A 17687-nucleotide genomic window follows, 5' to 3' on the forward strand; every position below is an offset into this window, starting at 1 on the left:
AAGCTGGCTTCTTGTTTTTTATTTTATCTCATCTGGATTGGAGGGAAGACCATGCTCTTCTCAAGGGATAGTGTATATCTAAACTCTTTCTAAGTTTTGCCTAATAGCACACATAAAGAGAGAAACACTGTTCACAAAAGTACGTTGATTGGAATGGAAGAAGAAATTTTAAAGTGATCTCAGGAAGTTTAGGACATTCTTTTTTTTTAATTTATTTTGAGAGAGAGAGAGGAAGAGCAGGGTGAGGGGCAGAAGCAGAGGGAGAGAGAGAATCTCAAACAGACTCCACGCTGAGCATAGAGCCCGACATGGGGCTCAATCCCACAACCCTGAGATCATGATCTGAGCTGAAATCAAGAGTCAGACGGCTTAACCGACTGAGCCACCCAGGGGGCGTGCCCAGGACATTCTTGTAACTGCTATCCAAAATGAAGCAAGTAGTGCTGTATTTTCAAAACTTATCTTCAACCTTTTATCAGTGGCCAGTTCGGATAGTTTATTCTTTAAGTTTATAATTAAATATCAGTTATCTTTCTTTCTTTAAGATTTTATTTATTTGAGAGAGACAGAGAACACGCATGTTCACTTGCATGAACTGGGGGAGGGGCAAAGGGAGAGGGACAAGCAGACTCACTGCTAAGCAGTAAGCCCAGCCTCGGTCTTGATTCCAGGACCCTGAGATCATGATCTAAGCCCAAGTCAGACGCTAAACTGACTGAGCCACCCAGATGCTCCAATATCAGTTATCTTTCAATGAAAGAAAATGATAAATTGTATGCATTTTCGGATAACAGTTTTCAAACTAACCTTAAAACATCACTAATGTAGTCCCACTGCCCACATCTAGTATACAGCTCAACACCACAGCATTCCTCGCAGGGGTCAGATAAAACTGAGACTGATCTGAGTCTCGTTCAACATACAGGAGTCCACATGCGTGGATATTGAGCAATGTTGAATTACCACTGTAAAAGTTTCCAGATGCTTACTCTCAATTTCTGTACTTATCTTGTCATAGAGTGCTAATGATCAATTCAGCTCCATATTGCTCAGCCAACTACGTCTTTGAGTAACACTGCTTTAGATCTCCCGCAGAATAAAAGATCAGGACTTAAATAGTCATCTTTCTCAGAAGACTTTAGATTCCAGTTTTCTAGATTTATTCTGGACAAATGAGACTGTCAGAGGTGGGGCTACAGACAAGCAAGATACAGTGAACCCATTAGTTGATGAGATCGGCAGCATTAATTGAAACCACAAAGATATGTTTATAATTTTATTCCCTGTAACCACTACGCATTTCATGCAGATCTAGATTCACATCATTTGAGGGAACAAAGTGAGCCCTCCTCTACATGTGAAGTTTATATTCGTCTTTCCACTTGTTCACACAAATAAAATAATTATTGTTTCACAGGTAAAAAAAAGAACTATACATAACAAAATGGTAACCAATATTAAAATACTAAGGCCCGCCTTCCTATTAAACTCAGAGCATCCTTCATAATACATCCAAAAGACAGAGGCAATGTATATTAACAACTACATATACCAAAACTGCTTATTATTCAACTTGGTGGGAGTTGTCTGAGATACTAATATTTGCCATTTATTCAGGTCGAAACTGGGGGTGGGAAATGGTCTTTCATCATGTGTGTGCACAGTTATCCAGTCTAGAAACCTTTGACCTGCTTCTTCTCCCAAATCCTAAATCCAAACCGCTCCACCATCCTGTGCCTTCTGTCATTCTGCTGCCTCAATTTCCACTTCTCTTTTTCAACTGCCAATGCTTCTGCTCAGGCTGCCTTCAGTGATGGCTAGAGTGGATTTGTGTTTTAGGCTCTTCACCAGCCTCCTTCCTTCTTTTCCAGACTTCTGTCATTCGTCTTTTGTAGAACAGGAATTAGCTTTCCAAAATATAACAGGAATCACTTCCACATTAAAACATTCAGAAGACTGCCATCACCTTCCTATAAAATCCAAATTCCTTAACCTTAGACGCAAAATCCTTCATAATCTGAACCCTCTTCTCCATAATCCTTTCAACAACACCCTGTGAAACCAAACTACCTAGCAATTGTCCATCATCCAGACACTACTTCCTGGCTCTGGTCTATTTCCCTATTTTCCTGTATTTTGCCATAATGCCATGTGAATCTGGAAAGGTGAGTTCATCCTGGGTTTATTTGTTCACATGTAATGAATGAAATTGCAATCCAGATCATAAAATTCAGTGTTCAGTGTTCACCCTACCTCAAGTGCAGGATAACAAATCCCATTAGAAAGGGTAACTTTAATCTCTGTCAATGTTTGAAATGTCTAAAAATTAACATCCATTTTCATGTGTGTGCGCACACATGCACAAATGCATACACACTCATGTGCGTACACTGTTTGTACAGGAACATGTTGAAGAAGGCAGAGCCAGCCTCTATAAGTCTGTGGTTTCCAACAGCTGCAAGGAGATGTCTTGTTACTCAGACTTTCCATTCCCAGAAGATTATCCAAACTATGTGCCAAATTCTCAATTCCTGGAATATCTCAAAATGTATGCAAACTGGTTCAGCCTTCTGGAATGCATTCAATTCAAGGTAAGACACAAAACATCAGTCAGTAGTCAGAAAGTATTGCCTACCTGTTTCCTATTTCTCTCAATAGCCTAGCCCTTGGCTCTGTAGATGAGATCATGAACTGGCAAGATTGATGACACCTGGCTGGATTCCTTTTCCCCTTGTACTCACACCCACCCTAAGTAAATCTGGAGGTAGAGGTGGATACTTCCTGTAAGAATTCACATGTATACATTTTTAGTTAGTAATAACTTCATCCAGGTACCCAAAAGTACCTGAAAATATCAAACCACAATCTCAGCTTGGGACAAAAGCACATTGGGACATTGATGACTTCTGCCAGTACCTAGGTCCTCTCTTCTTGAGTATCTCTTTATAGGAATAAACATGTGCAATGGCCCATACACAAGAGAACCTCAGTATTTGAAGGAAATCTTTTCTAGATATCCTTGGGAATAGAAAAATCTTTGAATATTGTTCTTTTCATAGACCTTACCAACCTCCCTTCCCATTTCCAAGAACAGAGATAGGAAGAAGGTAGAAGGATGGAGGCAAATGAATATACTCTCTTTTTTTCCCCTTCTTTTCCTCTCCAAGAAACATGAAAATCCATGTGTTTTCCTTCTCTTATCTCCCCCTCTCCTTGATACAGATGGGGATGGTAAGGAATTCCAAGGGAATTGAAAGCAACATAAATGACCAAAACTAGTAGTAAATAAGATTCATATTCACAACCTTAAAAGTACTGACCAAAATGTAACCACTATCTTGAAGAGACATCTGCACCCCCGTGTTCACTGCGGCATTATTTACAATAGTCAAGAAATGGATACAACCCTAGTGTCCATCAATGGGTACATGAATAAAGAAAATGTGGCATACACGTACACACACACTAGAATGTTGTTTAGCCATAAAAAAGGAAATCCTGCCATCTGCAACAACATGGTTGGACCTTTAGAGTATTATACTAAGTGAAATAAGTCAGACAAATACTGTATGATCTCACTTGTATGTGAAATTTAAAAACACCCAACTCACAGAAACAGAAAAGATTGGTGGTTGCCAGAGGTGAAGGGTGGGAGTTGGGGGATATGGGTTAAGATGGTCAAAAGGTACAGACTTCCAGTTATAAGATAAATCAGTTGTGGGGATATGATGTACAGCATGCTGAATATAGTTAACTGCACTGAATTGTATATTTGAAAGTTGCTAAGAGAGTAGATCTTAAAAGTTCTTATCACAAGAAAAAGAATTATAACTATGTGAGGTGATGGATGTGAACTAAACTTATTGTTTGTTGGAATTATTTTGCAGTATATACATTTATCAGATCATTACATCATATACTTTAAACTTACACAGTGTTGTATGCCAATTATATTTCAATCAAACTGTAAGTATTCCAGTTTTCCAAAGAGTATTTTACTCCACTTCCTTATTTTGCAAGGGACACTAAAAATGAAACACTACCATAGTGGAAGTATATGATCCACAAAAATATTTTTTAATGCATCAGAGTTCCTGAATCTGAAGCATTTCCTTTACTAACATGGTACCCCAAGTCTATTTTAAAATAATTGAAAAAAAAAAGTTTAAAGCTAGATGTTCACCAAATTTTTAAGAAAGTACACACATAAGAAATTTCTTTCCTCTCTGTGCACTCCAAATTTTTAATTACAAACAGTTCTTATTTTTAAGATAAAAGTAAACTTTATTTTGAAATCAATTAATTTTTAATTAACTGAAAACATATTTTAAAAAGGAAGAGTTCCTAATACAAATTTTGGAATCCAACAAATGCTTCAAATATTATAAAACAAATAGTGAACCCATTAGGAAAGACTTGAAATGCCTGTCTTCTCTGAGAACTGAAAAAGAAAGGCAGCAAAGTCTCTTGGCCAGTGGAGCATTGATGCTTTTAAATTTGACTGTAAATTTATTTTACATATTTTCTGAATCAGAACCTCATACCTATAAACTTATATGCACTCAATTAAAACAAAAAATAGACTGAAATTTGGGATCCTCCCAGAACATTCAGGCCATAAAGTTGGCATTTCCCAATCATTCTCAGGATCTGGGAAAGCTTTAGCAACATATTTTATAGGACCTTTCATAAGATCCAAATTTATATTTTCAATTTATATTACCCATGTCTCTCCTAAAGCATAGCTCTAGGAGAGATATACATAACAGAAATAATGAAAAAGACATCCGAAGACCATGGTTCTCAGTTCTATCACTTACTGTGAGAATTTGAGCAAATCACTCAAACTTTTTGGATCTCATCACTTCTCTTAAATACCCCACCGCTCTAAACTCTAAGCTTAGAATACTTTCATCCAGAAAATTATAGTTAATCTGCTAACTCGATTCAATTTCTAAGTTTATGCTTATTAATTATGGTTAGTCTGTGCTCTAGAACATTTGAAATGTCAACTGATACATTGGACAGCAAGCCCTTACTAGAAACTTGACAACAAATTGTGACTATAATTCTTTTTTCAGACTAAAGTCTGCAAAGTAACAAAATGCCCAGATTTTACTGTCACCAGCCAATGGGAGGTGGTCACTCAGCATGAAGGAAAGCAAGAGTCTGCCATCTTTGATGCTGTCATGGTCTGCACTGGTTTCCTTACTAACCCGTATTTGCCACTGGACTCTTTTCCAGGTACAGCATTTTCTGAAACTGATCTTAATTTGTCTCAAGGGAGCCATCTTGTTACTGGCTTGATCTGGGAATGCATTTCTATGGTTCCTCCCTTAAATAGTTAAAGTTGTGAGGTAACAGGGATTCTTTTCTAACCAGCACTTTCTGGCCAGCTTTTGGCTTTCATTTGTTTCAAAAACCAATAAGTGCCCAAAGGTAGAATAAATAACTAGCAAGCAGTTTTATGCTTCACTAAGGTTCAATGTCCCTCCGTAAGTGATGGGTATCACTCAGAAAGTCTTCTAAGTCACGGGATACTTACGCAAGTGGTTAGCCTCAGCAGTAGCACACAACCAAAGCTGAGTGTAGAGGCCACAAAGGTCAATCAATGAATAAAGAAAAAAGTAGTGTGATTTTTGTTTGTTTGTTCTGTAGAGATTTAGCTAGATCAGAGGTATTTGTCACTAGGTCAGTAGTCAACAGGGAGAAGAATCTTGGGACCCAAGTTAAGTCATCCTTGAGTCTCAGCTTCCTTACCTAGTTTTTGCAACCATGATTCATGTTAATCTCTGTCAAATTTCCACTGGATGACAGTGCAGAGGGACTAGAAGAGGCAATGGTTTCATTTATTTTTATCTGCAGTAAGTTTTCAAAAATTTAAAACTTTAGGAAAATTTTCTCTTCATCATCTAAATATGACCTGGAGGGATCTCAAGGCTTATCTCACAATAAACTCACATACCTCCAATGCCCCCAGAGCTTACTCAAGACAGGTCAAGTCAGGATAAAGCACATCCTGAAAATTACCCTTGACTAAAGTCATTGAATTGAAAGCACCAAGTCCAGTCTTCTTCCTGATACAAGGAACTATTCTCTAACATCCCTGAGAGAGGCTCTGCAGCCTCTGCTTCAACAATTTATTTGGCACCCACAAAGTGCTAAAAATACAGTGGTGGATAAGACAACAGTAGCCTGTATGGAAGGAACAAAAAGAGACTTATAGGAGTCCAGTGGCGGAATCACAGTCTACATAGGACCTGCAAGTGATACCAATACTCATTTTATGACGAACTCATGTACATCCAATGGTGCTGGCTCTGCCCTCCACATGTCATTCAATTCAGGTCAAATTAGGATAAAGTGTACCTGGAAAGCAACTGAACCAACGTCCTCAGTTTGAATAGGATGGGCTTGAGAGCAGGAGGTACAGATTCTAGGCTATACAGTCAACAAGCTATACAATCTTGGGCTTTCCACTTAACCTTTCTAAGCCTCTGGTTTTTTGCCAAATATGAGGGGCTTGGACCACCTTACCCAACAGCGTACATCACAAATCAAGCAAACGGAGCTCTATGGGACTTGCAGTCTTTTTTTTTTTTCCAGTCTTTTTTTTTTTTTAAGATTTTATTTATTTGTTTATTTGTTTATTTATTTATTTGTTTATTTATTTATTTGAGAGAGAGCGCACATGAGTTGGGGGGAGGGGCAGAGGGAGAGGGAGAAGCAGACTCCCCACTGAACAGGGAGCCTGATGTGGGGATCGTGCGGGACTCGATCTCAGGACCCTGGGATCATGACCCGAGCCGAAGGCAGACGCTTAACCCATTGAGCCACCCACGCACCCTCTCAATACCAATCTTACCAGCCACTACCAATTGGCCATTTGAAATCCCTGGCTAGTTAATCATTAAGGAGGCTTTGAGCTCTAAAGTTCTGTAACTAGATTTGAAAAGGAGTCCTCCAAATCTCACCAACTCCCTCTCTGCCTCACAACAGACTTGCTTAGTACATAGTACATACACCCTGGGGTCATTGTTTTCTTTTGTTTTGTTTTTTAAAGATTTTTATTTATTTATTTGACAGAGAAAGAGACAGTGAGAGAGGAAACACAAGCAGGGGGAGTGGGACAGGGAGAAGCAGGCTTCCAACTGAGCAGGGAGCCCAATGAGAGGCTTGATCCCAGGACCCCGGGTCATGACCTGAGCCAAAGGCAGACGCTTAATGACTGAGCCACCCAGGTGCCCCCCACCAAGGTCATTGTTAACTGTTACAAAAATTCAAATTCATTGAAAACATTTAAAAACATGTGTCTGGAGGCACATTGCTCTGGAGACAATTCCAAAGATGTTCCAAAAAGTCTTAGTAAAAGTAACAGGTATCATAAAACAAATGTATAACTTCCCAAGATAACTACTTGTATTCATTCAGATATACACATTCTAGTGTGTTTACTAACACAACCACATTCACCTAATAAAAGTGCTTGCTCTGTCTTCCTGTGATATAAGAGGAGAAAATATTAGTCTGATAGAAGACTCAGCACAGAGTCTCATATTTGCTCATTTGTGATCCCAAAGAGCCGTTCTAAGCAAATCTAAGATAATTTAACATCCAGGGATAATGATTCTATGATTCTCCTTAAACTTGTCTAGCTCTCCCTCCTCAGCCATTCTCTGATCCATACTGGATCCTGGCTGAATTAATATTTGAACTTGGTTGCATCATTGTTAAATTCTAAAGGCTCTGGATTATGGTGGGTTTTAACGGAGATTCATATCAGATTTCTAATGATTCAAGGTGAATTAAAGAGCTACCAGATCTTGACAAGGCTACTTGCCACAAGCATCCATATTTATCCCCTGAGAATCTAGATGTCTTATCACTTTTTTCTGGAAAAAATCGGTTCTTTGTATAGTGTGTGTTACTTTTGATTGATTGTGTTAATGCAACCTTGACAGTATTTTCCAAAACTCTCTATTCACATTTAATGTTTCAGTGAGAAATTTGGCATCAACTGCCTGAGCTATCCTTTCTCGTTAGAACAGTAGATCTAAACACAGTATAACTAACATAACCCCTTTTTCTCAGAGCCAACTCTTGCTGACTCAGCAAACTCAACCTGAGTTATACTCAGTCACCAAGGAGAACTATCAGTGAACTTCCCCAACCCACATGGATCTTTTCGAATAAGAACCACATTTTATTTATCTTAGTTCCCTAATATCAACTAGCACAGTGCCAAGCACATAGATGCCAAAAAAGGTTGGCTGAGTGGAGTGGAGGCACTTGACTCCAAGTTTCCTTTAACTTCTCTGCTCTTGTTCCTTGCTTGTGAAAAGCTCTAATATAGTCAAATATTAGTAAGTAGGATATTACTGTCCCATTGATTTCTATCAACTTTTAAGTGGAAATGACTCCTTACACTTTTGCTTAACAAGTCTTTATGCCACAATATTTCAACTTGGCAGTAAATAAACCCAGAGGCCTAGATTATCTAGTGAAATAGAGTAAGTACCTCCATTACATAATCACTCACTAATTTCTGTGTCTTATAAAACCATGTATTCATATTTTGGATTTTTCTTAGAGTATGCTATTAAAAAATACCCACAATAATCCATCAAAAGGATATTAATGGAACAATATTTATGTTTCATTCACTGATCCTATAAAATTCTTTATTTGACTTTCTTTTTCTATAGGTATAAATACCTTTAAAGACCAGTACTTTCATAGCCGGCAATATAAACATCCAGATATATTTAAGGACAAGAGAGTCCTTGTGATTGGAATGGGGAATTCGGGCACAGACATTGCTGTGGAGGCCAGCCACCTGGCAAAACAGGTACCATTCTTCATGTTACTTAATGAAAAACTTTATCTTAAGATGCATGCCTCAGGCAAACACTGATAAATGATGAAAGAAATAAATATGCCTAAAGCACACACACATACAAAAAAACAGATTTTTATTTTTTTAAAGATTTTATTTATTTATTTGTCAGAGAGAGAGCACAAGCAGGGGAAGCGGCAGGCAGAGGGAGAAGCAGGCTCCCTGCTGAGCAGGGAGCTGGATGCGGGACTCGAGCCCAGGACCCTGGGATCATGACCTGGTCTGAAGGCAGAGCTACTTTAAAAATAACAGATTTTTAAAGTATTTTTCGTGTTTATAAATTTTACTGCAAATTCCAAACGTCATTTTTCCTCCAAGACAAACTTCTCTGACTTCCTATTTTCGTCATTTTCCCAGTCATCCAACAAGAGCTACAGGAGACATCTGTGTCTTACCTGGTCCCATTAGTGAGAAAATCCTGTCCTTTTTCCTTGTGAAGATCTCCCATCCGCTCCCTCCTTTCCTTGTTAACCGCCACTACCCTCAGCAGGTCCGGCTACCCCACTGTCCTCCTAATAATAATTGTAGAAATAATTCATATTTATTGGGGCTTCCTCTGTACCAAGCATTTCACTAAATGCTTTACTGCATGGCCTCAGTCATCAAAGGAAGCCAGTAGAGTGGGTCCTGTCAGTACTCTTGTCTGTAGATGAGGAAACTGAGGCTTACAGAAGCTAAGGAGCCTGTCTGAAGTTGTGCCACTTGCAGATGGCAGAGCCAGCCTTCAAGTTTAAGTCCCTCTGACCCAAAGCACCTGTAACTAATTCTACCCACATCCCTGCATGCCCAGTCCCTCCTCCCACATGGCAATCCTTACAGACACCCTAACACCGACAAACAAATCCTTTGAAAAGCCAGCTCTCATTATGACGCTCTTGTGTTTAAAAACTTCTAATAACTCCCCTTACAAAAAAAAAAAAGTCAACTATACTCAAGTAAAAAAATAAAAAATTAAAAAAATAAGTGGGAGAGAGAAGCAGAGGAGGCAGATCTGAGAAAGCACAGGCCACTTTTGATCGCTTTGCCAAACCACAGAAGCTAAGAAAGCTATGCTGGGTCCGTGCTCCTGCCAAAATGTACAGAGAAACTCTTTTTACTAAAATATAAAATAAAATAATAAAATAAAATAAAACAAAAGCAACACAAAAGAAAATACTAATGAATTGCAGATGATTAGCCCTGCATTATAGGGTTCTCCTTAATCCGGTTCAAATCTGCCTTTTCAACTTTATCCCCCACTACTCTGAGCCCTTTCCAATTCTGCGTCTGTCTTCCCCTTCCTCGTACCATATCCCTCCCTCCTTTTCTCCTTTTATCACAATCCACATGTACATCCCCAGCTATCTCACCCCAACACAGTGATCTCTCTCTAGTACTAATTTATGTAATAATTGTAATGAACATTCCTCAGTTGGCATTCATTAACAGCAAATAAAGATGAGTTGTTGGCTTCTGATGTGCCAAATGTTGTGCCAGGCACTGGGGATACACTGAAGAACACAATAGACACAAGATTTCTGCCATTGTGGAGCATAGAGTCATGGGGGACACAGATATCAACTAAATAAGTATAGATAATTAGATCACTAATTCCAAGAGTGAAAATAGCCATAAAGAAAAAGGATTGGGAGTGTGTGACTATAATATTCCTTTTGGAGACTTTCAAAAAAGGACCTGATTGATTGATTGATTGATTGATTTGGAGAGACTAGAGGTTTGATGGAGTTATCCTGAAAGAAGGGAAAGGAGGTCCTGAAATAAAAAAGAATACAGTCTCATCCACTATGACCACCACATGTGGATAGCATATTATTATTTCTATTTCTCTAATGATTGGAAATTTCAAACTCAGTCAGCTGGTAAACTCAAATAGCCAATCTGTAAAGTCAAAAAAAAAAAAAAAGAATTCACCAAAACTAATTGTGTTACTGAACTTTATTGTCAATTCAAACAATGGTTTTTGTTGAAACTCGTTGTAGACAACTTTCAGGTGCTGTCATACCTACAAAATTGTAACCACCTGCTCATTGTTTTTTCACATGAGACCTTGGTTGTCACAGTATCTCATTCATTGTGGTGGCTAGCACTGTGTATGAAGAATAATAAGTTCTCCGTTACATGTTCTAAGGCATCTTAATACTCTAGATACTCAAACCACGATCTCAAAAGAATAACTTTAAGATGGGAGCTGGAGGAGCCAGAACTATGTGGTTGAGGATGTATTTTGAGGGTGGCAGACTTCTGGTGCCATTCTAATCATGAAACTTCCTGAATTTCTGGCAAAGCCAGCCCTGTTCCCTGGGTCAAACTGAGTGGCTTCTTTGATTGCTTCCAGGTGTTCCTCAGCACCACTGGAGGGGCCTGGGTGATGAGCCGAGTCTTTGACTCGGGGTACCCATGGGACATGGTGTTCATGACTCGATTTCAGAACATGTTCAGAAATTCTCTCCCAACTCCATTTGTGACTTGGTTGATGGCAAGAAAGATGAACAGCTGGTTCAATCATGCAAATTACGGCTTAGTACCAGAAGACAGGTAAATATAGTGTATCTGCTGAGGGTTGTTAGGAAGAAAGAAACTTGATCCTTCCACTGGCATACCCAAACCAAGCAATAACACAACCACATGATTGAATATGAAGGAAAACCTCATACAAATGTACTTCATAAGAGCTAACTGTTTTTGAGTTCTTAGTAAGTGAAACTATATATTTCATCTTGTCAATAACCCTTTAAAGTATTATTATACTCTCCTGCTTATCATGGGTAAACTGAGGCTTCTCAAAGTTTGGTTACTTGCCCAAGCTCATTTAGTAATAAGCGAGCCCTGTGAGCTCGGCAAGTTACACAAGCCTCTGCTACAGCGATCAAAAGAGAGTGACTTGTCTATGACTCCTTTGACATAAGCAACACACTTGCCTTGTTTCACTATGTGGGAAAAATCAAATGCTGTAGTTGCCCCTCACCATCTCTCCAATGGCAATGCCTTCTTGCCCTTGCCAAGAGGACCATGATCTCAGTCTGACCTTAATTTGATCTGTAACTGAGTTATCACCTACGACTTATCTCATTAGCAAAAACTGACTGCTCTACTTTCTCATTCATTAAGTTTGTACAGTGATATTCCATTACCAGGGTGGCACTATAGCCTGGAGATCATGTCTGATTTTCTTCCAGAGTTCACTCTGGACCAGCATGGACCACGTGACACCCAAGCCACCACTGATGGCACACAGCCCCCTTGTTTGTGTACATACACTTGTTTTCTCTTGCTCTCTCCATCTTTCTCTCCCATACCTCCCTCTCACCAGCTCTCCCCTTGCCTCTACTATTGCCATCTTCTCCTTCCATATTTCTTACCTGCCCTCTTCTACCTCCTACCTCCAAGCCCCCAGGGGTTTTGACTCTTGGCACCAGAGCTTTGTTTACCATAAGCTTTGTCTAACCTGGATGGCAGCTGGGGAACTATGACGAATTTTATTTAATCCCATAAACCTTAGAAGATGTGAAATGAACCTAGGGAACTATCATCCCTTCACTCTTGGATTTAATCATTTATCATTTCCAAAGTTCTTGCATATATATACTATTTCATGTCTGCCATATTATTTGGTTTGCCATGTTATTTAGGATTTTGGAAATTTTGAGACCATCCCTGGCTCCTATTTCATATGCTCTTCATCCTACCCAATGAACTAAGGATGACAAGGGTCAGTATCCCTATTTTACACATGAATAAAAGCCAACTGGGACCAAATGACTTCCTCAAGCTCTGTTAAGTATAAACATTAGGACAAGAAGCCACCCTTCCTCCCTCCTATTCTAGTGGCTCTTTCCATTTTATCACACTGTCTCTTTCTGTGCCTTCACCATAAGCTCAAAAGGGCTCAGCTTATTTAAAATCATCTCACAAAGTATTTGCTTAGTGATCCCAAAGGCATAGGAAGAAAAAGATAATTCTGCCCTTGTTCCTTTTATTTTTTTTTAAAGATTTTTATTTATTTATTTGACAGAGAGAGAGTACAAGTAGGCAGAGAGGCAGGCAGAGGGAAAGGGAGAAGCAGGCTCCCTACTGAGCAGGGAGCCCGATGCGGGACTTGATCCCAGGACCCTGGGATCATGACCTGAGCCGAAGGCAGCCGCTCAACCGACTGAGCCACCCAGGCGCCCCTGCCCTTGTTCCTTTTAAACACATGCCTGCTTTTCTTGTACAATTGCTCCCTAGGAGGAGAGAGCTCCCAGCAGTTCTCAGCCAACGTAGAAGTCCCCAGCTTCCCCTGTAGTCCTTCAGCACTGGGCTATCTCTAATGACAGTGATAACTGAGAGCTGAAAGTCAACAAGGGAAACAGAAGCCAGAGAAAGCTCTGACCCCCTTCTCCACAGGCTTCCAAACTCTAGTAAATGGCAAACACATTCCATAATTCTTGGACATTCATGAGTCCCTCCCACAGAAGGAACTTCTCCCATGGCTGGTACCTTCTGCCTGGCCAAGGGGAGAGTCCCAGAATGAAGAAGGGAAGGGAAGGAGAAGGTAGGGCTGGCCATGCTGGTCACTGGCAGATCTCTTCCCTGCCCACATTTCTGTTTAGGACACAGCTGAGAGAGCCTGTGCTAAATGATGAGCTTCCAGGCTGTATCATCACTGGGAAACTTCTCATCAGGCCAAGCATAAAGGAGGTGAATGAAAACTCTGTCGTATTTAACAACACCCCAAAAGAAGAGCCCATTGATATCATTGTCTTTGCCACGGGCTACACCTTTGCTTTCCCCTTCCTTGATGAGACTGTAGTCAAAGTTGAAAATGGCCAGGCATCACTGTACAAGTACATCTTCCCTGCACATCTGCCACAGCCAACCCTGGCTGTTATTGGCGTCATCAAACCCTTAGGCTCCATGATACCCATAGGAGAAACACAAGCACAATGGGTTGTTCGAGTCCTGAAAGGTATGTGCACGAGAAACCGCAGGGCAAATGTTTTTGGCATGTTATTTGGAATATTGGAAATTTTGAGAACATCCCCAGGTCCTATCTAAAACAACACAATCTTTAAAAGCAGGATCCATTCTATTCTTCGGAATTACACTATCATAATGAATTTGAACCATTACCAGCACAAAAGATAAATCAGGAGTCAAAAAATATAAGTTGTTTCTACCTGTTATTTTCACCAAATCAACAGGTTTGACTAAAATGTAAAATTTCAATCAGTGAAGTGACAGAATTCAGTTGTGAGGTTTTGTTGTATCAGATAACTAGTGAGATGACCAGATGCTTACAACTTTTCGCCTGGTAGCATTATTACCAGGAGAATACCACTTTTTTTGGCCAAGTCACTGGGTACTAAGAATAAAAGATGAGTGGTAGTAAAGCATCTTCACCCACTAAGCAAGCAGGCTTAAAGTTAAATTGCCTTCTTTGTGCGTATGTTTCATAGGTATAAACAAGTTACCGCCACGAAGTGTCATGATAGATGAAGTTAATGCAAGAAAAGAAGACACACCCAGTGGGTAAGTGAACTAAGTTAACCACTTATGCATCTTTTTTGAATCATCACTCAAATTGGTAAAACAATAGCAGACAGAGGTGAGTTACACTGGAGGAAAAAGAAGCACCTGAGATTTGGCTGGCACTCAAGGGCCAGGGATAAGAGAAGGAAGGTGGCCAGCAAAGAAGGGAGTCTCGGCCTCCCCCACACCCCCAATTCTCACTCCTAATCCAGCTAAAACATCTCTGGTTTTATCTGTTTCACTGTGAATCTGTTTTGTGCTTTCACATAAATTTTCCCTTAAAAAATGGTTTCTCAGACCAAAAGAAAGTTTTAAAATCACTGCATTTAAGAATTTTTATCACTTCTCTAATTTACATATGTTTGCAGACTTCATGTTGATCTATCCTTGTCAAAGTGCTAAATCCCAAAATAATAAAAACATTTTAGATGTCTCTTTTTCACCCTCAACCTGGAATATGATTCAATCTCCATTATGGAATTCTGCTATAACATAGATAATTAATTAGAACTGCACAGTGGAATTGTGGAACACTGCATCAAGAACTAATGATGTACTGTATGGTGACTAACAACATAATAAAATAAAATTTTAAAAAAGCATTAAAAAAAGAACTGCACAGTGGAAGGCCTCTTGTCACAGGTCAGTCAGTGATTTTAGGGACTAAGCCCTGCTTTACAGGGAATTCTACCCTATTGATTTTTGCGGACTTTTACATTATATAAATCTAACAATATTTGAGTTTTAGAAAAATTTAGGAATAGTGAAATTATGTAAAAACTTTCTTTCTAGAAATTGTTAATTATTTGACAAAAGAACTAAAGAAATACCAGCTGCATTACGAGCATTTGGAGCACCATGCGTATAGAGTATCTTGTCAAGGAGCTCATCTTGCATTTAAAAATATATATATAATGAGACCATTAGACAGCTATGAGCTTAGAGGGAAGAACACACTAACCATTTCAAATTTTCTAACATTGCTGTTTACTTTTTGGCACTTTTACTTGTTCTGGATTATCATTATTTTACCTTTTTGTCTTTATCCCCAATTTTCCTTTTATGAAGGTTTGGCTTGTGCTACTGCAAAGCTTTACAATCAGATTATATCACATACATAGATGAACTCCTGACCAGTATCAATGCAAAACCCAACCTATTCTCTCTGCTCCTGATGGACCCACGCCTGGCTTTGACCATCTTCTTTGGCCCATGCACACCATACCAGTTCCGCCTGACTGGCCCAGGGAAATGGAAAGGAGCCAGAAATGCCATCTTGACCCAGTGGGATCGAACATTCAAAGTCACCAAAACTCGAATTGTACAAGAATCCCCAACTCCTTTTGCAAGTTTACTTAAACTCTTAAGCCTTCTGGCTTTGCTTATGGCCATTTTCCTAATTTTCCTATAAATAAAAGATTACCCAGATGGCTTCTCAGATGCACATAGTAGATTTACAATGCTCTGGTCCCTCCATTGCCGTGTCATTCTCTTCATAGCCATGAACCATATTTGGGTGGTCACGGCTACCTCCCATCCTTCCCTGGTTGGCCCCAGGGCTACCAATGGTATTCCTGGGCCTCTCCTGGCTCCATCTGCTTCCAGTGCTAGAGGAAGATAATCACAATTTATGTGCACTTAAAGGCTGCTAGGAAGTTCCAGGTTGACTTTACAAGAGAGAGCTGTTTAAGACAGCACTCTGAGCATTTATATCTCTCTCACACATAAACTATTTTCATAGGCCTCAACTAAAACCCCCTACTTCACAAAAGATTTAGTTGTACTAAAATGATCCTGTTATGGTATGAGCTGATTAGAAATAAAAAGAAAGAAAAAAACCTAGAAACTGAAAGTTTCAGGTGGTCTTTTATGCTCTTTTTACAAGTTGAGGGGAGAGATGAGGATGAGGTGTCTACTCATAAAGGCCATAAAAGAATTAGGGGTTCAATAAATTCACTAGAATGTGTCTAAAGGAATGCAAGGAAGATAGAGAAAGAAAAAGACCATATGATTTCACTTATATGTAGAATCTAAAAAACAAAATAACAAATAAACAAAACAACAACAACAACAACAACAAAGAAACAAAATCCAGAAACAGACTCACAAACACAGGGAATTGGTGTTTCCACAGGGGTGAGGGGTGGGAGAATGGGAAAAATAGGAGAAAGGGATTAAGGGGTACAAAATTCCAGTTATAAAATAAGTAGGTCATGGGGATAAAAAGTACAGAATGGGGAATATAGTCAAAAATATTACAATAACTTTGTATGCTGACAGATGTAACTAAGCCTGTAGTGAGCATTTTGCAATGTATATCATCATCGAATCACTATTTTGAAAAAAAAAATTATTTTAATAAAAATAAAGGTATGATCCTGCCTGGGAGTGCTTATTCCCCTAGAATGCACTCTACAACAAAATGGGGTGCTCCAGCTCGCATAACAACCCAAATCAGATCTACCCCACAGAAAATCAACCACCTCCACTCGTTCATGGAGCCAGGCTCCATGAAATGAAATTTCCATAAAAACCCAAAAGCATGGGGTTCAGATAGCTTCCAGATTGGTGAATACATAGAAGTTTGGGGAGACTGATGCCCTTAAAGAAGACATGGAGGCTCTTCACCCCTTTCCACATATCTTGCCCTATGCATGTCTTCCATCTCATTTCTCCTGGGTTATATCCTTTTATAATAACCTGGTTCTCTAGCAAGTAAAATGGTTTCTCTGAGTTCTGTGAGCCACTCTAGCAAATTAGTCAAACCCAAGGAGGGGTCATTGGAATCTCCAATCTATAGCTGGTCCTCAGAAGCATGGATGACAATCTGGGCTGAAGTGAGAGGGGAGGGCATCTTGTAGGACTGAGCCCTTCACCTGTGGAATCTGATGCAATCTCTGGGCAGACAATGTCAAAATTGAGTTCAATGGTAGGGCACCCAGCTGATGTCCAAGAATTACTCTGCAGTGTAGGGGAAAAGCCCACACACACATTGGAATTGGGTGCAGAACCCTTAACATAGAAACTCATAATGAAAAACTGCTCCATTGAATACTCGCCCTTGAAGCAGAGCATTCCTCACGAAGTTGGCTAGAGAGTTTCAGTGCTCAAGGTGAAATGTGGCAAGACAAACTACCCAGGTCACAGTGACATACCACAAGAACCAAGCTGGAACCTGAACCTAGTCTCCTCTATTGCACTGAATACATTGATCTGAGGGATTGAATGTACAAATGGACAATGGCCAGACCACCTACAACAGTAGAACTCTGACCCACAACCT

General features: G+C 39.6%; 1 protein-coding gene across 1 annotated transcript; it reads left to right on the forward strand.

The window, feature by feature from the left end:
- The first annotated feature begins 2144 nt into the window (after positions 1–2144).
- On the forward strand, positions 2145–15844 carry FMO1 (flavin containing dimethylaniline monoxygenase 1). Its single transcript, XM_081823184.1, has 8 exons — positions 2145–2165; positions 2403–2591; positions 5082–5244; positions 8706–8848; positions 11232–11431; positions 13486–13841; positions 14332–14404; positions 15473–15844. The coding sequence occupies exons 1-8, from the start codon at positions 2145–2147 to the stop codon at positions 15813–15815; spliced, it is 1488 nt and encodes a 495-aa protein (XP_081679310.1). The 3' UTR covers positions 15816–15844.
- Positions 15845–17687: the final 1843 nt, after the last annotated feature.

The sequence above is a fragment of the Leptonychotes weddellii genome, chromosome 6, assembly GCF_054177405.1.
Source record: "Leptonychotes weddellii isolate Sample4059 chromosome 6, ASM5417740v2, whole genome shotgun sequence".
NCBI classification, from domain to species: Eukaryota; Metazoa; Chordata; class Mammalia; order Carnivora; family Phocidae; genus Leptonychotes; species Leptonychotes weddellii.

What these genes read in the sequence shown, in the direction of transcription:
- FMO1 (XM_081823184.1), top strand. Translation starts at nt 2,145, where the DNA reads ATGCCATGTGAATCTGGAAAG. An exon ending in GGTTGTTCGAGTCCTGAAAG is followed by an intron (nt 13,842 to 14,331) that starts GTATGTGCACGA and finishes TATGTTTCATAG; the next exon opens with GTATAAACAAGTTACCGCCA. An exon ending in AAAGAAGACACACCCAGTGG is followed by an intron (nt 14,405 to 15,472) that starts GTAAGTGAACTA and finishes CCTTTTATGAAG; the next exon opens with GTTTGGCTTGTGCTACTGCA.